This window comes from Alosa alosa, chromosome 3 (genome assembly GCF_017589495.1).
Source record: "Alosa alosa isolate M-15738 ecotype Scorff River chromosome 3, AALO_Geno_1.1, whole genome shotgun sequence".
Lineage (NCBI taxonomy): Eukaryota > Metazoa > Chordata > Actinopteri > Clupeiformes > Clupeidae > Alosa > Alosa alosa.
In genome coordinates, this window is record NC_063191.1 from 16232634 (window position 1) to 16253824 (window position 21191).

At 45.9% G+C, this 21191-nt stretch overlaps 1 protein-coding gene across 1 annotated transcript in view; it reads left to right on the top strand.

Annotated features, from left to right (window-relative positions):
- The window catches only part of rab3gap1 (RAB3 GTPase activating protein subunit 1), a 33200-nt gene extending 12259 nt beyond the window's left edge, over positions 1-20941 (top strand). Inside the window, 13 exon segments of the mRNA XM_048238843.1 lie at positions 255-365; positions 823-995; positions 1359-1413; positions 2223-2597; positions 7344-7520; positions 10477-10506; positions 10508-10672; positions 12282-12378; positions 12632-12735; positions 14246-14364; positions 16036-16138; positions 18572-18592; positions 19655-20941. Of these exon segments, the coding sequence (XP_048094800.1) occupies positions 255-365; positions 823-995; positions 1359-1413; positions 2223-2597; positions 7344-7520; positions 10477-10506; positions 10508-10672; positions 12282-12378; positions 12632-12735; positions 14246-14364; positions 16036-16138; positions 18572-18592; positions 19655-19900 (1776 nt within the window). The 3' untranslated portion in view covers positions 19901-20941.
- Positions 20942-21191: the final 250 nt, after the last annotated feature.

Consider the following 21191-nt stretch of genomic DNA (forward strand, 5'->3'; position numbering starts at 1 on the left):
TCTGAAGCCCAGAGCAGTTGTTTATGTTCTCAGTGGGGTAACTTAGTTGGCAATATGCAAAATAAAATAATTAAAGAAAACCACACACAAAACATATGGAAAATGTGTAAATAAGTTAAGAATTAAGAAATAAGATACAAATTAGAGATCGAAAACAGCCTAGACAGAGTGACACACAGTCTCCAGAGTCTCCATTACTAGGCAACACGTTCTGGTGTTTACACTGTTTGTGTTTATGTTTGTTTGTGTGTCAGTATCTGTTCCCAGATGCAGCAACAGACAAGCCTGCTGATGCAATCGCGGCCAAGGCCAAACAGGGGAACCCTGACAGGAAAGCAGAGCAGGAGATGGAGCCGGATGACTATGTACATGCAAATCGCTTATCCCCCAAACAAACTGTCACTGCAACCCACAGCTTATGAGAAATCACTTTTGTCATTGCATATGCAGATATTTCAGCATTTATAGCTTTAGGCTTAAGATGGCATTGCAGCTGAATTGTCATTAGAATTCACAGTATAGTCCAGGCTTGAATTTAACATAAGGAGATTATGGCAGATGGATTTTTGTACTAATTGCTCAGTAAAATTCAGCTCCCCAGAAAGCTACTTAAGGAAATCTGACAGTTAACTACAAATGTAGGTGCTGAGGTATAAAAATGCCCATTTTTTCCCTTCCCTTCCTCCTTCATTTTCTGTAAGAATAATTGAACAGTGTAAATATTTAAAATTGTAAGATTATTTCAGTTTAGCATTATAAGATCTTTTAAGTCTAGGCCACTTCAGTTCAGTCCTCTCCTCTCCTCTCCTTCCCCCCTCTCAGAACTTATTCAACCAGTTCAAGTCTGCGCCCTCAGACAGTCTGACGCATCGTCTGGCCCTGTGCATCTGCATGGTGAACTTCTACCACGGGGGCGTGCGTGCGGTGGCTCACCTCTGGCAGGAGTTTGTGCTGGAGATGCGCTACCGCTGGGAGAACAACTACCTCGTCTACGGGTAACGGCAACCCTCTCTTAAAACAGCCACTCCGAATACCTCGAAATGATGGACACATAAGAGACGCACACACAGTATGGCAAAGTCCATTGGCCGTTAAAGTTGTTTGACTCCTGGGGGGAAAGCGCAGCATAGTGGCGGCATTACCTTCCCACATCCCATCTGGGCCTGGTGCCCATGTCTGGCTCCGGCGTGAAGTCGTCTCTCGACCTCACTCTACCTCTCCCTCTCTCTCTCTCTCTCGCTCGCTCTCTCACGCCTCCTGTTGCATCCCCACTGTACACTCAAAAAAGTCCCAAAAGTCATAATCTTCAAAGGTGTTGGCAGCCTGTACTCATGTTCTCCTGCGGTCCTCTCTTTCAGTCTGGCCAGTGGGACTCCGGACCTCAGGTGCTGTCTCCTCCATCAGAAGCTACAGGTGACCACTGCCCTCATATCACACTTAGTTCATGTTCAAGGTATGTCGGGTGATGTGATGTGTCCTGTAGGAATGAGGAAGTGTACCTTTAAAGTTGTAGTGGTTGTGAGCGCTTGTTTCATTTGCTTGCACTTATTTTGTTGAGGTTTGGGGAATGTGATTAATGAGAGCACTGACAGTGCCTCATTAAGGTTGGTATTGCATCTTTAGCATTCTTTTGGCCGACCCAGAGCTTCAGCTGAAAAAGCCATCTCATGTGTCCTGCGTCTTGGGTTGCCATTTGGGTTTGTTTTGGTGCATCCTTATCCACACTGCATCTCTATGAAGATGAAAATGACTAATAAAGGCAAAGAGAAGGCGACGGAAACAGTGTGTGTGTGTGTGTGTGTGTGTGTGTGTGTGTGTGTGTGTGTGTGTGTGTGTGTGTGTGTGTGTGTGTATTGTAATGGGATGCAGATGTGTTTAACTGCAATCAGCAATCAGCTTTCCCAAGCCGTTTGGTCATCAACTGGAGTGCTTAACTGGAGCACTTCTCTCATTCTCTCCTTTCCTCTCTTTATTCTCTCTGTCTCTGTTTCTCTCTCTCTCTCTCTTTATTCTCTCTCTATCTGTCTGTCTCTGTTTCTCTCTCTGTCTGTTTCTCCCTCTCTCTGTCTGTTTCTCCCTCTCTCTTTTTTCTCTCTCTCTCTCTCTCTCTGTCTCTCACCCACATTGGCATGCAGTAGTTAGATGCATGTTGTATGCATGGCCTACTCCACCCTTGTGAAAGTGAAAAGATCTAACGAGCAGTGTTCTACACGTCCCCCTAGATGCTGAACTGCTGCATCGAGCGCAAGAGGGCCCGAGACGACAGCCGCCAGAAGGGCGCTTCCCCCGAGGGTCCCCGGGAGCGGAAGGTGTCGGGCCCGGAGAACGGGCGCCTGCCGACGGAGAGCTCCAGCAGCCTGTCTCCCGGTGGGGCGGCGGCGGCGGCGGCCGAGGTGTCGCCCGGCAAATCATGGGAGTCGTGGAGCGACAGCGAGGACGAGTTCTTCGAGTGTCTGAGCGACACAGAGGAGCTGAAAGAGACGCCTGCCGACCGGGCCAAGGAGACCGGCAAGGCCAAGCCAGAGGGCCGTCTGCAGCCCCACGGGAACCTCACCCTGCTCAACTCAGACGAGCCCCTGTACATCCCAGTCACGCAGGTACTCTATTGATCTATCAATCTATCAATACATCGGTCAATCAATACTTCAATCAATCAATCAAGCAATACATTAATCAATCAATAAGTTAATCAATACATCAAATAATCAATAAGTTAATCAATACATCAATCAATCAATTCATTAATCTATCAATTTGTCAATCCAGTTACCAGTTTATCAATCTGTCAATCCATCTATTGATCAATCAATCAGTTCATCAATCAAACTTTATCAATATCACTTTTCATACAAATCCAATCACAAATTAAAGTGATTTAAAAACAATTGACAAAAAGAAAGCATATACCTGCATTTCACAAGGAGCTAAGACTTTTATTCCCTGTATTCTCTTAACCTGTAACCTTTTGGTCTAAAGCTGTTGCAAATTGCTGCATACTTTTTCTTTTAATCGTTATTCTGAGAATGGTAGCAACACTACCAGAGTTTTCTTTTTACTAAATTATTGATGCATCAATTGATGCAGAAAATCTGGTGTTCAGCCTCAAAGGCCAATGTAATGTATATTAGCACTCAAAATGTCTTCAAAAACTGAAAGGAATTAGTCTACCAACCTCTCACTGCCCAACATCAGGCTACATCATTAACAACTTTGTATTTTATCACTGCGGCAGAGTTTGGATGCAGGCAAGAACTCAATTTAGAATGCATTTGGCACCGCCTAGCTCTCTATCCTCTCCCCCGCCAACAATTAACACTACTTAGTTAGAGCCTGTGTAGAGGAGTACTGAAGCGATAACCTTTTTACAGAGAGTGAATATTTGAATTAGGACAAGGCTGGTAGTCCAGATTGATACGAATGATATTTTGTGTGGTGTGAACACCATATTGTTAGACTGCTTGCTTCTGCGTTCATTTATCATAAATAATGTCCTTTGATCAGTCCTAAACCTTTGGAGGCCTCTTCTGCGCCATAGGTTTGTTGGCAGTGGAAACAAATTCAGAGCGAAGTGCATACTTCTGAGGCTAATCCTACTTTATCATGTGCTGTCACAACAACAACAACAACAACAACAACAACAACAACAACAACAGGCCCAGACGACACCACTGCAGTCCCACAACAAGCCCCCATCGTTTCATGCGCACAAGGACACCTGGTATCGATCGCGGGGGTTTGGACTGTGCCTCTCGCCTTTTCGCCCCAGCTGTCTGAGTGACGGTGTGTGTGTTAGTGTACGTGGGCACATCCACCTCCACCTCATCAATTATACAGGCGCCCTGTGTTGTTAGGGCTAATGAAGGCTAACGACTGACCCCTCTGCATAATGAAAGCATGGTTTTTCATCAATAATCCCGGAGATGCTGAGGACAGGACAGAGCCCGAGCCAATGCACCAAAGGGTAGAAGAGCGAGCATCATGACCACGTATGGGGGGGGTACATCATGACTACGTATGGGGGGGGGGTGCATCACATCTACGTATGGGGAAGTGCATCACGACTATGTATGGGGGGGTGCATCACGCCTACATATGGGGGTGCATGGGCGGATTATGAACTTTCGGGCCCCTGGGCCCAGATGTGTTAAAGGAGAATTCCGGTGTGATATTGACATAAAGTGTATTGAAACATGATACCGAGTGTGAACGTATGTCTCATAGCCCATCTCGGCTTGTCCGGCTTGACAAGACGATTTATACAGACAGTATCTTCACGAAGTTTAGCGTTTGCAGCCATCTTGGATTTAGTCACGATGGCTGCAAACGCTAAACTTCGTGAAGATACTGTCTGTATAAATCGTCTTGTAAGTAAACTACCAGTGCTTTTTCAAAGTTCTCAATGTCTCGCTTAAATGTCAGGGCCCTCGAAGTCTACCAATGAAGTGTGGAGATACATTGAGCCTCGTAAATGGGTGTAAAACAGTGATTTATTTGCATGGCTAGCCCGATGCCGAAGCACCACTATTGAAAAAGCTGTTGGTAGCATCGGCTAACTAGCGCCAGATTTTGGAGTGCAGGGGACAAGCCGAGATGGGCTATGAGACAGGTTCACACTCGGTATCATGTTTCAATACACTTTAGGTCAATATCACACTGGAATTCTCCTTTAAGGGCCCCCCAATAATTGTCGCACATGTGGGAGGGGGGGTTTGGGGGTCCTCCCCCAGAATTTTTTTTTAATTTGTTTGATGTGATTTCCTGTATTCTGGTGCATTTTGGGGATGGTCAATACTACATTCAATCAGATTCATAGCCTACATCCTGATTTGTTGATATTGAGGCAATGATTCCATGCAAAAGCTTGGGCTTCAGGGCCCCCTGACCCCATGGGCCTCACGTCTACGTATGGGGAGTGGCATTGGGAGTCATGTAAAATGAAATCAAAATGTAGGCAGTCAGCATTTATGCCCTCACCATTAACATCAACTGCATCCGGCGGCCATCATTTCCATGTCCATCATGTTCTCTTTCTTTCTTTCTTTCTTTCTTTCTTTCTTTCTTTCTTTCTTTCTTTCTTTCTTTTTCTCTCTCTCTCTCTCTCTCTCTCTCTCTCTCTCTCTCTCTCTCTCTCTCTCTCTCTCTCTCTCTCTCTCTCTCTCTCTCTCTCTCTCTCTCTCTCTCTCTCTCTCTCTGGTGTTAATGGTCTATTAAGTGTCCGTGGTCCTTCAGATGGCCCCATCTCTTATTGTAGACTTGTTTGTGTCTGGCACTGTTGCAAGCTTCTTAATCCACCACACATCCATTTTTTCCGTTATGCTTTATCCCTCCATCTCTCTTGCTCTCTCGCTTTCTCTCCCCGCCTCTCTATTTAGCTGTTTTGGGCGCTGTGAACATCTGCCACTGCTGCTTGTTGTCTGATCGTCACAGGTTTCAGGTGGGGGACCTGTCACTGGTCTGTCTGCACATGTAGTCCTGACATCTCTCAACTGTAAATTGTGTGTGTGTGTGAGTATAGATGTGTATGTGTTGTTGTGCTGGTTGTGTGTGTGTGTAAATAAGTGTACGTATGTCTAATGTGTTTGTGCTGTGTGTGTGTGTGTGTGTGAGTGAGTGCGCATTTATGTTTATGTGTTGTTTGTGGGTGCTGGTGGTTTGTGTGTGTGTGTGTGTGTGTGAGTGTGACAGAAGTGTTATGGCACGGTGATGTGGGTGTTTTAGATGCACGTTGGCGCCACTTCATGTCTAATGAGGCGACCGGCATTGGAGTCTCACTTTCTCGGCTTTTAATTAGTCTCCTGATGAGGTGGTGTTTCTCCAGGCTTGTCTGGCCTATTTATACCCCCATCCCCCGCCAAACCCCCTAACACCCAACCCCCCTGAAGAGTTTTGCGAAAGGGTCCGTTGACTTGCGGTGATTTTTACATGCACTTATTTTTTATTTTTTTATATCAGTAGATGTCGCCTTGAAACATTTAAACCATTGTCTGAATTTCAGTGCGCTCAGAGAAGAGAACAATCAGTAATGGAATTCAGAAATGGCATGAAAGTAGAGACCCCTTTCTCTGACAGGCACAACTAGTCATTATTGTTCACTATAAAGCAAGGCTACGGTCTATTCCCTACACTTTCTGTAGACATTTTCCTAACCTGTCTACATCCAGCTGGTTACAGCCACAGGAGATGCTGCACAGCCTGCCTTGCACAAACAGCAGGATCGGCTTTTGTCTCAGCCATTGGACTGAACGCAAGGCGACGGTGTGCTAAAAACACTCTAGCGCTGTACCACTCGTATGAAACAAATAAAGAAAAAAGAAGAAATGTGAAGTGCAAAGATGAGTGAAAAACAAAACTGATTGTTTTGACATTTAAAACGAGCTAAATCCTTGCTGGCAGACTTGGCTGTATTGCTGTTTTACCATGACAACAGCTTGTCTCGATAGAATGTCACAGTCAAACTATTCTATTGTTTTACTTCATGCGTATGGTGCAGTTGCACAAAAGACAAAGCAAAAAAAAAAAAGATCCATTTCCATTACACTCCATTTTACATTTGAGCATAATGTTCTTCTATCTCGGGTCATCTGAACAGTCATTAAACCGCAGCAGACGCCTCGTGATGGAGAGAATAATCTAAAAGAGTTGAGCCTGGAGCTTGCTAGGCTCAGCCACATTAGAGCCGCTTTGTGGATGATGGGCTCCGTCATAGGAGGGTAACTAGGCATGTTTGGCTGTTCAGGAGGTAGGGGGTGAGGTTGGATGTGCTCCTCTGGAGACAAGCTAAATGAATGGGGAGGCCTGCTGCTTAACAGACAGGAGGATGTGCATGGTCCAACCCCAACACCTGTTTGACTTGCCTTTACCACGATGACATCTGTCTGCATTTAAAGTCGCTCTAAGCCCAAAGGAAACTGTCTCTCTGTCTTGTTTTTTCTGCCTTCACTCTTGCTGTCTCTCTCTCTTTGTGTCTTCTCTCTCTCTCTCCTCTCTCTTTATCTCTTCATTTATTATCTAACCCTCCCCATCCCTCTCTCTTCTCTCTTCCGATCCTTTATCTTTACCTGTCCATCTCTCTTGCATAATGTTTTGCATAATAATTATTCTCTCTACCCCCTTCCTCTCTCTCTCTCATGCATATTCTCTCTATCCCTCCCTATATCTCTCTCTCTCTGTCTCTCTCTTTCTTACTATCCCTCCCTCTCTCCCTCCATCTCTCTCTGTCTCTTTCCATCCCTCTACTTTCTCTCTCCCTCCATCTCTCTCTCTTTCTTTCTTTCTTTCTTTCTTTCTTTCTATCCCTCCATCTCTCTCTCTCTCTCTCTCCCATGTTCTCAACCTATCTGCAGGAGCCTGCGCCCATGACTGAGGACACTCTGGAGGAGCAGTCGGAGGTGTTGGCCAAACTGGGCACGTCGGCGGAGGGAGCCCACCTCCGTGCCCGCATGCAGAGCGCTTGTCTGCTCTCTGACATGGAGTCTTTCAAGGTGGGGGACCCTCCAAACATCTCCTTAACATCCTTAACAGTCCTTACCATCTGCAGAGCACCAGATCTTACATTAAATGAAAAATGTCAATAGCATGTATCAATTCGCACACTATAAATTTGAACTGATCTCTACGAACAATTTGCTAAAGCATTAAACAATAGAAAATAATGCATAGAATTACTATACACATGCGCATAGAATTGAGTAACTGATTTAAAGAATAAGTCGAGTATTGAGCTTGAAAATGGTTGGTCTAAGGCTCAGCTCCGCACAGTTTGCTCAAGAGTGTCGAGGTCAGTGGTGCTACACCACATTTCGAAATAGTAATTGGGCTCTTTCTGAGCAGCGGTGTGGTTAAGGTGGCATTGTGCACAGGGTGACAGTGGTGGCCTGTCTGACGCGCCTGATTGTGTCACTGGAGAATGATGCAGGCTCACTACATTTGTTGGGAGATGTGGAGCTGTGGAGCGAGCTGTTTTTTATAGTGCAGCTTATTAATCACTGCGATCACTGAAGTATGCCTTTTTTGGATGCTCTTGAGCACGATGATAGAAAGGAGAAAATGACCTAACCTTGCCCTGCTCAGCCAAAGAAGATGGTTAGTGGTTCTACAGGAGCAGTACAATAGGAAAGGTCATAGAGACAGTCAAAGTAGCTACCTTCAAATGGATAAAACGGGTGAAGGGCTTAGCTTCCAATTTGTAACGTTACAGTAAGTGTGCCACTTAACAAATCAGCATGCCGTAATGCCCTGTGGTATATCTTTATGGTAGCCATAGAGTCAGTTGACACGGCTCATTTACCTTCCCGTACCCATCATGCCAGTGTTATTTTTAGGAATGTGACTGTTCTGTGGGCCATTCAGCCAGTGGCCCAGTTGCAGAATCCCAGAACGCAGGTGCAGCCAGAAAGCGTCTGTGTAAGCAAATCACTGAGTGCTTACTTTGAAAAGGAAGACTGAGATGGAAGACTTGTTTTTCCTCTTTCTTCTTTTTTAGTAAGGGCCAACTCACCTGTATTTTTTGTGTTATTTGTCAGAGAAGATGGTTCAGGTTAAATGACATGTAATTAGATAGAACGAGCTGGACTGTCCATTACAATTACACAAGGACTCAGACTGGGCTAACACACTAAGATTTAAAAGAACATTTATGGTAATGATTTTGCTCATCATCCTGGTTCAGGCAATTATTTAAAGTGCAATGGGAGAGGGAAAAAACCGCAAATCTGCGGTGACCACATGCCTTTTAAGTTACCAGAAGAGATTTCGTGTCTTGTTTGGTCATTAAGACCTTCCTCTGAAGAATCTCTTTGTTCTTTGCCCAGAGGTGGAAAAAGCCCCAGCCTCAAAGCTTCTGAGTATCTACACATGCGCCCGCGTCCTAATTGATTTGGTGGTTGGGGAGGAACTAATAGATGTATGGGTATAGAATGGGAGGCGACAGCAAGCAGCTGAAGTGACGGTTCATTTCATTTTTAGAGGCTTATTAACTTTTGGAGGCCCTTTATCCAGTCTCTTCTTATAGCCCCTCTCTCTCTCCCTCTCTTTCTCTCTTTCTAATGGCGCTAAATGATCTGCTTTTGTTATGCCGTTGGTGGGTGCTCAGGGCTTCTCGTGCATCAGAGAAGATAGGAGGACCCCCTCACCGCATTATGCGCTAATCACACAGTCTTTCTGCCGCACCCCTTAATTTTAGCTAATGGCATTTACTGTCGCCACTAGTGAGTTCGAAGCTCTTTAGCCGTGCGACTTTATTTCCTCTTCTCTTCTCTCTTCTCTTCTCTTCTCTTCTCTTCTCTTCTCTTCCTTTCTTTTCTTTTTCTTTTTCTTCTCTTTTCTCTTTTCTCCTGTGATGATGAGCTCGTTTCGACTGCCCCACAAAATGCTCCAGTTTCCTTGCCCGGGCGTGCCGCCCCATCTACCCTTCCTCGGCAAAACTGCGGCGCTCGGAGTAGGCAGGAGTCTGCAGTAAATGGCCCCCTTAGCTGAGAATGGCCTCTATATTTAGACAGGAGGAAGGCCTGTAATTGTGCTTAGCCAAGCATCATTTGGCATTTTGGCTTTAATTACCATGTCCCTCTGGGTAGAGAAGCCAGTGAGTCTTGGTTATGATGAATGGTATGGCTTATAGATATGACAGTGCCCTCTCCTCCACCACCACCACCACTTCCACCACCACATCACCCACACACCTACTCGCCCCCTCCTCTTCCAAGCCCTTCTCAATACCTTCCTCCCGATAAAAAACAAGCGAGAGGGTAGTATCCATGTCTGTGAGTGTAAGGGGAAGCGTGTGAGCGAGCAAGGCCTGATTTCAACACCTGCATCTGTCCCGCCCCCTCACCCTTTCTACTTCCTTGTCCCTCTTCCCTTTCCCCTTCTCTTGGTAAACACATTACACGAGAGCGGCTCACTTTAGTAAAACTTCAGATCATTATGTCTTGTTCTCCTCCACGCTGGTAATTATTGGCCGTAAGAGTGTGCGCGCCTTCAGCAGACAGACAGAAAAGGTCACGCTGGGAGCTGAGAGTGTGTGTGTGCGTGCGTGCGTGTGCGTGTGTGTCGGAGATTCGTCAGCTAGTTCATTTGGAGCGCGGTGGCTGACACCCTCACCGTGCTCATTGCTCACAGTTTGGGTGATTCATGCGCTGTCACCGGCACGCCACTAAAGAGACCTGAGCCCCGCTATGTGTGCACTTATTCATGTCCATTCACTCTCCATTCACTCTCCATTCACTCTCCATTCACTCTCCATTCACTCTCCATTCACTCCCTGGAGCCATCCACAAGACCTCATACTGTCATCTTCTAGTCCTCTAGCCATCGGTCACCGCCACCGTTTAACCTCTGCTCTCCATTCACTTCCATTCATTTGACCTTCCATGACCTCCTCATAATTGTCCTTCTAGTCCGCAGCCATGGTCAGGCCACCGCTTAACCCCTCTGCTGCCACCTGGAGGACTTTGACCTCTGCACTGGTGGCCACCTGAGGACTTGCGGTGGTACTGGCCTGACTACGCGGGAGGAGGAGGTGACGAACGAGGCCGGCCAGACGGTAGTCAAGGGCGACCTCAGTGCCCGCATGAAGATCCCGGGCAACATGTGGGTGGAGGCCTGGGAGACGGCCAAGGCTACACCCGTGCGCAGGCAACGACGCCTCTTCGACGACACCAAGGAGGCCGAGAAGGTTAGAGTTTTTGGATATGATTCTGTACGCAATAACTCCTTGTAATGTGTATCTTTTTTTAAAGGAATGTTATATATTTCTGCCTCAAATATTATGAAAGCATAGTCTCGCTCACAGGTTTACAAAATGTCTCCAACATTGTTTAACAATTTATGTCTTATATATGTCTCTTTTAGACAAAAGACAAAATAACGTTCTTTAGTTTTATTTAGATTTTTCTGAAATAATTCCAGTTTTCCCATACCGATATTGCGAAGACTCACTGACTCACTGCCCTTCTTTGCACTGCCTTGCATTCTGTTTATGACTAACCCAAACATTAGCTCTCAGCATCTCCATGTTCATTTCAGCCGTTTCCGCTCCTTGTTGGAAGCCTTGCACTGCATTGCCTCATCGTCTCTCCCCTGAAAACAGCAGCGGAGGAGGGAGGGAAGGACAGCCGCGTCTCCGGAGTGTCACTTTCGGACACCCTGTTGAACGCTTTCAAAACAAATTTAGCTAAGGACATGCCTGCATATTTAGTGTCAAAAAAGGGTGCTTTAAAAAAAGGGGGTAGGTTGTGGGGGAGGTGGGGTGTGTGCTGTAACTTGAGATGGCAGAGGTGAAATGCAGGTAGCGGTCACCGAGCTTTGCATGAATGTGGACCCAGCCATCATCCAATCAGGAGAGCGCGTGTGCATGCGTGTCGAAGAAAGTGGGTTAGAGCATAACGTCTCCCTGTCAGGGGTCCGCGGCGTTGCGTCGCGCGGGACTCGAGGAACGGTTCGGGGGAACCTTGCCCAGCTTGAAGGTCGTCATCTCCGACGTCCTTCAGCATCCTCCTGGGCTCAGCTGGGGGAAACTCCAGGTGCAGGATTTAGTCTGAATTAATTTGCTGATTTTAATTTATTTTTTTCCCCAACTCACCCCTCCCTTTTTCCATTTTTCCTCCCCTCCTCCGACCTCCTGCGAGTTGTCCTCGGAGATGACTGAGGCGCTCATATTTTTCCAGTCCTCTGATTGCAGTCAAGATCACAGCCACAAGGAGGTCACCTTGCTGTGGAGGGAGAATTTGTGCCTTATGCCAGAGAGCCTAAAGGCTTGTATGTTATTGGGGACATCAGTTTAGAATATAAAAAAAAAAAACAATAAAAAAAAGAAGAAGGAAAGAGAAAGTGAGAGCAACCTTAAACTTTCCGGCCTGAAAAACAGAATTATCACACTGTAAATATGAGTAAACGCAGGGGGATTCGGTTGATTACATTTCGGGTGCCAAACGTGCTCAATGGTGTGGCGCGTCGTGAAGAGGCACTTGGAGCGGAGGGAAAAAAGATGGGTTGCTGAAGAAGTGCTTTTCCTCTGTTGTCATCCACACAAAAGCACCAGTGCTTCAGCTCAACTCTGCCGGATTTCCACAGATGCGCAGAGTATACACACACACACACACACACACACACACTCTCTCGCTACTCTGGAGAGACTCTTGACCCACAAAAGCCACCAAAGGAAAAGCCTCTTCTGTCACCATGTACACACTACACTACCCAAAACACACACACACACACACACACACTAGCACACCCAGATGCTGTTGTTATGTGTGACCCCTGCCACTCTCTGCTTCCTATAGGTGCTACACTACCTGGCGGTGCAGAAACCAGCTGACCTCACGAGGCACCTGCTCCCCTGCCTGCTGCATGCCGCCGTGCTCAAGGTCAAGGAGGAAGGTGAGGTCGTGTAGGAAGAGACAGTACGAGAGAGAGAGAGAGAGAGAGACCGTATGCATGTGAGAATGAGTAGTGCATGTTGAAGAGCTGTTGAAAAGCTGAAATGGTGTTTTGTCCACTCTTTCTGTCGTTCTCTCCTCTCACACACTCTCCTCTTACTCTCTCTCTCACACACGTTCTCCCTCTGTCTGTTTTGCTCTGCCTCTCGTCCTCTCTCCTGCCCACTCCCGCTCGCTGCCCTTCCCAAACACAGAGGCCAAGGAGGACATCTTGTCGGTGCGTAAGGCCATGCAGCAGATGATCTCCCATGCCAGCAAGCTGCTGCGCCACCCCAGCCCTGACTACAAGAAGGTTGAGGTGAGTGTTTCTTTCTCTCACTCTCTCTCTCTCTCTCTCTCTATCTCTCTCCATCACCCTCTCTCTCTATCTCTCTCTCTATCACCCTCTCTCTCTCTCTCTTTTGCTCTCCCTCTCTGCCCACTTTCTCTTCCTCCATTCCATATGCTCTCTGTCATTTGTTTCAGGCCATGTGCTCTCTCTCTCTCTCTCTCCCTCTCCCTCCTCCTCCTCCTTACCCCCTTACCTCAGGGGTCCCCAACCTTTTATGTACCATGGACCGGTTTGATTCCTATTTTTTTTCCACGGACCGGGAGGTTCGGGGGTTCCATGTTCCATATGTGTTGTGCATGCATTACTTGAAAAGAACTAGCTCCAGTTATGTATGAACAGTGAAGGTAACGATCTCTTAAACATGTGAAAAAAAAAATTGAATATGAATGAACTATGAATATTGAACAACTTGAAGCTACATCTATAAGTGTGAACATGCTTAACAAAATATGGGAACAAAACATGGGAACTAAACGTGCATTACGAATATAATCAGTGGGAGCCCTGCTTATGGAATGATGGAAGACAGTGACACCCTCAGTGTGTTTGAAATATCCAGTCGATTGCGCAATTTGGTCTTAGTTGCAGTCATTGCTGAAAACCCGGCCTCGCATATAGGTGGTGGGAAATGGTAGCAATGTTTTCAGCGCTTTTACGGCTATCTCGGGATATTCTGCTTTGTTTTTGATCCAAAAACCCGCCAGAGAGGTTTCCTTATAGACACTCTTAAGACCACCGTCATTTGCAGTTTCGATGAACTGCTCTTCCTCCTGCGCTGACAAGTTAGGACTATTTGGGATATTGACAAATGGGTTGCGGACCCACTCATTGGAACATATCAAATACACCCCGGTCCATTCGTCGTCCCCACAAATCAAACCTGGCTTTAAATGCAGCGACCTTATCTGCCAGTTTAAAGACAGTCGTCATTCTCCCCTGGAGTGACAGGTTGAGGTCATTAAGCAACCCGAATATGTCACACAGGTAAGCGAGTTTTGACACCCAGTCCTCATCACTAAAATGTGCAACTTTTTTTCTGTAAGAAATCTCTGCAGCGGCTCTCTCAACTCAAACACTCTGGCCAGTGACCTGCTAAAGATGCTTGTTTTTGTTGCTCATTCTAGCAGTTTAGCTAACTTCGCGGTGACATACCGTTCGCCAAGAACTGATCAAGTGAAGTGAGCTGACCTGAGGCTGCGCAGCACTGAAGGCAATATGTAAAAGTGTTGAAGGTGGGACAGACAGACGTAAGAAAATAGACCTTGCAAAATGCAAACATGCGTGCAATCAAACAACTGCATATAGGCCTATGCCATGTAAAAATGTGACATTGCAAATTAAATTTAGTTTAGTTTGCATGCATTTTTTTTTAAACTCATGTCGTAGGCTACGGCCCGGTTAGGAATGTTCCGCGGCCCGGTGGTTGGGGACCGCTGCCCTACCTGACGGTGTGCTCTCGGTCTCTCTCTCTTGGCAGGATCTCATTAACCAGGTCATGGTGCTGGAGGCAGTCATAGCCCGGGCCCGCTCCCTTAAAGCCAAGTTTGGCATCGGGAAGAGCGAGCGAGAAGGAGAGGAGGAAGAGGAGCTGGAAAGGTGGGCTTAACATCAGAGCTGAAGCACACACACACACACACACACACACAGATACACACACACACAGATACACACACACACAGATACACACACACACACACACACAGATGCACACACACACAAACACACACAGATACAGATGCACACACACACACACAGATGCACACACACACATACACACACACACACACACAAAAACACACAGACACACACACACACACACACACACAGACACACACACACACACACACACACACACAGATACACACACACACACACACAGATACTGTACACACACGCACACGCGCACACACTGTACACACACGCACACACACGCGCACACACACACACACACACACACACACACACACACACACACACACACACATACACTTAGTGCAGAACTTTGTGTATATGCATACAAACACATATCTCATGGACACACACACATGTTATACAGAGATGCTTCCATGCATGCACACACACACACACACTCCTATGCACATCTACAAACACTTCAGATTCACATAGAAACACTCACATAGAACACTCACACATTGGTAATAACATTAGTGTTCCTTGCATGTGATTGGTATGTTATCTTTAGCTCCCTTGCCCTCTTCAACACTCTGTCCCTTTCCCTCTTTCATGGCGTCATTCGCTCCCTTTCACTGGGAGGGTGTACTGTACGTGATATTGCATATTAGGTAAACAGAGCAGAGATTGAATTGGGACTTGGGCTTATTTAAATTGCATAGAGTCTTGTAGGGCCCCCCATTCAGCACACATATAGACTGACTGGTGTGTGTGTGTGTGTGTGTGTGTGTGTGTGTGTGTGTGTGTGTGTGTGATGGAGACACCGCTGCTCTCCACTTTATTAATGCTCTCCCCCAGTGCCCTCGACCCTCACACACACACACACAACACTTCTAATAAGTGGAGATGGGTTATTTGGGGCCGCTGGGGCAGTGGTTGGCGTGGAGACAGAAGAGGGGGTGGGCTTGTCTCCGGTGTCTCAGGTGGCAGTGAGTGGCAGGTCGAGGGTTGACGGGGGCCACGGGAGCCGCCGCTGCCACACCAGCCGGAGAATGTTCCGGAACTTCGTTAGTCCCAGGGGCCGCTCAGGGGCCACTGCAGGGGCCAGGCGGCCGAGGACAGCCAGCCTCATTAGGGGCACATCCCAGAGCTACCCCGGGGGAGGGGAGGCCCCCATCACTAGCCAGACGCCACTTGTGCTTGTGTGTGTGTTCGTGTGTGTGTGTGTGTGTGTGTGTCGGTGTGTTTCTGTTTGTGTTGAAAGTGTTTTATTTGTGTCGGAGCACAGAGCCACTGTTGCAGGGGGAGACGCTCCAAACCAAGTGTGGGTGCTGTGGTTGCTTTGTCCTTTCGTCAGTAGCGCTGTGGAGTCTGATTGCGTTATCATTGTTGTCCCAGTGCAGGTGTATCCACCTGAGGTCTCCCTGTCGTCCACTCCAGCCACACTGGACCTTTCTCACGCTTGTTGTTTATTTAATAATGTTATAACCTCGTCTCTCTCCCACCGTCATCCTTTTTTTCTCCCTGTCCGACTCGCATTGTTTGTTTCTCTCCTGTCCTCCCATATCATGCAATCTTTCTCTCTCTCTCTCTCTCTCTCTCTCAGTTTCTCTCTGTTTCTGTCTGTGTTGTCAGGTTTGTCAGCTCTCTGCTGGAGGAGCCAGAGGTAGCGGTCCTGGGAGCGGGACGAGGCCCAGCCGGCACCATCATCCACAAGCTGTTTGTCAGCTCACAGAGGGTAAACATGGCTGCTGCAGCATCTCCTGGAACTGTCAGAACATATTCACACACTCATTTTCATTCTCTCTCTCTCTCTCTCTCTCTCTCTCCTCTCTCTCTCTATCTATATTTCTTTCTTTCTTTCTTTCTTTCTTTCCTTCTTTCTCTATCACTCAGCTCTCTCACACGCACACTCACACACACACACACAAACACACATACACGCAGAGCGTACAGAACTGTCTTGGGATTTGGGGGTGGGTTAGGACAGTGGGATTGAGAATTTGCACGTTTTGATTGCGGTCCTGATGGAGGCAATCCCTCTTGGCTTACATGCATCTTCCTGCAGTATGAGCAACAACACACCACCTGCCTGGCTCCCCCCAACCCTGCGTGTGTGCGTGTTTGCTGCTTGGTGTGTTTTAACTGCACTTCCCGTTACGTTAAATCATATGAATTAAGACAAAGACATGTGAGAGATTATGGTGTTCTAATGTAAATGGAACCCCAAAACTGGAAGAAATGGATTTCGGCGCATGAAACGAGTTTTGCTCAAACAGTCGTAGTAATGAAATCAATTAATGATAAGCAGATGTCTGCCGTATGATTTAATGTGACGTGCAGGTAATTAAACACGTTTGCCAAGTGTTGATGTAAGCACGCCTCAGTAAGCACACACGTTTCTGTCGACTGTGTTGTTTGTCTCATTTCTCAACACGTCTATCTACATTAAAACACTGCTCTCTGGATCAGAGGGAGGGAAAGGCTAATGTTAGTATGTCGTGCAGACTTGAGAAAGTACATAGTCAGTAAGCCTCAGTGATGGTGTATATTTGGTGGTATTGTTAAAGCAAACTGGTTTATTTCTTACAGGCAGGCTACACCAGGCACATAACTGAAGCGTTCTGTTTGCGGAGCATAACAACAGTTTTAAAAGACTGGTCTATTTTTTTCCGAATGTATGTATGTGTCGCTATCATGTCTTGTGTAGCCAGTTCCATTGAGTATAGTGGAAGCTAATTGTTGTAGCATATGCTCAGCGAATGGAATGCTTCAGTTACATGCCTTGAGTAGCCTGCCTGTTAAGAGTCGAGTTGAGTAGTATGAGATATGGGTTTGTGGCAGGATGGTTGTGTTGACATGGAGCATTTAATAGCATTTAAATGTACACAAGTTTTGTCAATATAGTTGTGGTGTAACCTCTATTCAGCACGTCTACAGTAACACAATAGATGGTCTCTGCAGATCTCTTTGATGCCAGTGAGCTTGGGAACTGGGGACAGGTTTGTTTTATGGCAGTATGTCTGTAGTTGTAAGGTTAGAACCACAGCATATGCCACCTCAAAGGAAAGTCTTTTACATATTGGTTCATCAGTTTGTTTTTCTTCAGGAGTCATGTAGTTGTTTTAGCTAATATGTACAAATGTGCTTTTATAAAAGCAATTTATGTTGAGCTAATTGTATTGATGTAATCATCAGATAATGGGCCAATAAAATAAGATTTTCTTCTTCCAGTAGAAGGATATTTTTTTTATTGCCAAGATAAGCTCAATGCATTAGTGTGCAATTAAACACCCTCAACAAATTACTAAAAAGGTTCCATCTCAGAGGTTTAAACGCAATAGAAACCTCCATTTTAACCCAGCAGTGAAGCTAAGAATGAACATTAGTGTTAGTTGTTAAAATCAGCTGAAATTATTCACTTCGTAGAATCCCTTCGTAGAATCCCTCAGCAAGTTTGCATGTCTCTGCCCACCTTCAGAGTGTTTTAGGTGGAAACCAAACACTGACACCTGTGCAGCCGGTGTGCAGAAAGCAAAACCCTGTGTTTTACTATTTCCTCTAAGATCTAAGCCTTTGAATGTGTTTCGCTTAGAACTCTCACAATCAGTTTTTGCTCTTTTTTTTCTCTTTCATTTGGGGCCGACATGAGTGTGAGTGTTAAATTATACCCCTTGAGTTGTCAAGCTGGAAATAGAAAGGCAATAATTATCCCGAGCATCCCATGTAAATCACTAGAAATCAGCCTTTCAAAGGAGCCAAGATTTCAGGGAACAGAGACAGTTAAAGAATCTGAGTTAAATAGAGTAGAGAAGAGAACATGCACCATTTAAAAAAAAAAAAAAAAAAAAAGGAACACTTTGTATTTGACCAGAACTCTTTTGACGCATGCCACTAAGATTGACTTGGCTTGACTGTCTGCCTTTGAAAAGCAGCCCAGTTGCATGTTTGATTTGAATTGTGATCCATAGAGGTGTGGTGTGATGCAGACATGCATGCAAGTTTGTTTGGGTGAAGACAGCTGGTGACTTGCTGCTCTTCAACTCAACCACAGACAGATTATAGTCTTTCTATTTGTCCTGCGTTCTGTCCATTTCACCTTTTTTGTGTGTGTGTGTTTCTGTTTTTTTGTTCTGTTATTTTTAATGCTGCTTGATTCATCTCTGTCAAGGTGGCTGACTTCAATGATGAGGTAACCACCCCCCCCCAACATAACTGTGGTTTCTCCCTACTAACTAACCCTTTAGCATAGATTTCAGTCGGATCACTGTTCCTGGGAACCATTACCAGACTGTCAAGTAAGTTCCTCTGTGAACATTTGCCCGCGTCAAAGACGTGCGTCATTGGGAAGCACACGACCCCGACCCCACGACACACACACATGCGCATTGATGACGCAATTCTCGTCACGCGCTGCGCAGGAGACACGGGAGCATGTGACGGCCTTCACTCTCTTGCCCAGCTGCTCATCCACCGACACTCTTGTCCTTCCCAGATACATTCCTGTCCCTGAAATAATCAGACCATTTCTGTTGTGTTCCCTGCATTCATTATCTTAATGGGGATTCTTTTCGTAACAAGGATTTTCTAGGGGAGATGGAGGTTTGTGAGTTTGAATATCATGTGTCCCTGTCCTGCACCCTGGTGTTAGTTTCATGCTAGAAAGAGTTTTTTTTTTACTGTAGTTGTTCCATTCAAGTCGGCTCACAAGAGCTTCTTTGCAATCCGTTGCTTCCTTTTTTATTTATTTTTTATTCCTTGGCTGTATTTGTACCACATTAGCAAAAGTTTTGTTCCAGCTCACTTGGAATCATAATTCTGCTAGTTTATTGTGCTCCTGCTCCTTGCCCATTAGATTATTTTTTCTAATTGGTGATGTGAAAAGACATTTTCCTAATTTGTAATCAACTTTCTAATTAGTGTCGTTTGTTAATTGCTTAGAGAGGGAAGTGGCTGCTGTATGCACGTCCACACTCCCTGTCATTATGCCTTGTTTAGTACAAAATAAATATTTTTCTCTGCACTAATAAGGGAGAAGGGTTTGGAGAATATTTTTCTCCTCCTCTGCTCATTAAGCATGAGCCATGTGAGTTGGAGAAATGCATTTTTTTTTTTTTTTTTTTGCAGAAGCAACCTTTAGGTTTAGGTTAGCTCGCTCTCTTCATTAGCCTAGCTTGGATTAGCTTAGCGCTCTCACTTCATTAGCATTTCTGTCCTGTAGCCGCGCAAGCTTATCTCTCCTCCTACCCCCCAGGCAGCCCTATTGGCCCCATTAGAGGAAGACAGCGGCCGTCCAGGCGGCGTCGAAGACAAGAAGCCTGCGTCGGCGGGCGGAATCCCGGACTTCCCGCCCCCTGCTGGCCGCGAGGTGATCCTGCGCACGTGTGTGCCCCGCCCGGCGCCGTACTCCAAGGCCCTGCCCCAGCGCATGTTCTGCGTAATGTTGCGTGAGGAGTTCCGCCTGGCTGGGGCCTTCTCATCGGACACTTCCTTCTTCTGAGAGGTGGTGAACATGGCCGCAAGGGAAAGGGGGAGGGTGGGGATGGGTGAGGGTGCTGTGAAGGAAAAAGGGGGCTGTGGGTGGGTGTGCTTTGGCTATAGGAACAGGCGCGAGTCAGGAGGGTGAGCCCCACGCTGAAGGCAGTGTTGAAACAGTGGGAGTCCAGTGAGTTCTCAGCGGGAACTCGCTCACTACTTTGGGGAACCAGCCTTCGTTGTTCCGAATCCTTCTGCTTATGGCTTTAGCTCATATTGGGTTGGGTAATCCACTCCATGGGAGTCACGTTAGGTTAGCCGAGGAGCTAGTCCTTTTACACGATGCACAGGTATGCGCTTTAGTTCCACTCCTTATTGGGCAGGGGGGGGTCCTACCTTTATCTTACTTCAGTTAACACAAAGAAGAAAATGTCAAAATCACATTAAATGAAGCAAATGTTTTAAAAAAGAAAGTATTTTAAAATGCACCAAAATCATGCCATTTGACTATTGTATTTTGTGGGACACCTAGTGCTGCTATGACAACCAGCCCAAAACTAGCCTAGTATTTCTCTGCCTCTTCTATTTCTGCACATTCATGCAATTGTTAGCGCTTTACAATGGGTATACAGTCACTGGTCAGTTATTTGTGCATCCCACAATATCTCAGCCATAATGGTAATTGTCTTGTCATTTTTCCTCCAACATCTGTGTAAAGGACCTTTGCTGCAAGTGCAATTCTACAGGTGACTGTATATATCAAAAAGATGTTGGCACTCACATATTCCAGTGTAGAAAGGTGTCATTGTCAGTGTCATTGGTGTCTATGAACAGTGGTGTTAAGTGCTATTAATAGATAATCTAATTCATTTTTATCAAATCATCTTGGAAGTCAGTATGGACAATGAGAAACTGTTGGTCAGCGTTTGACTAATGGGGCACACAGACGCTGTGGAACTAACCAAAGTCTGTACATGTCAGATAAGTGCAGTAGACCTAAATGTACTGTAGCATATTCTGTTTGTTTAGTACTGCTTAATTACAGTAAAATTAAAACTTGAAAACATTTCAAATGGTTTTGTTTTAATCTTGTGGCTGTTGGAACCATGGTGCTATAGAGAAGCTCAAACCAGTCAAGCATGCGTGTATGCAATCTTAATCATACTGGAGTTTTACTTAATCATAATTACATTTTTTGTCAGTCAATAGTGTGTCTGCCCAATTAAAGGAGCGAAAATCTCAAAAGGTGCAGGTAGTTTAAATTTAGCAAGACTGTCATATGTTAATAATATATGACAAAAAAATACCATTCTAGA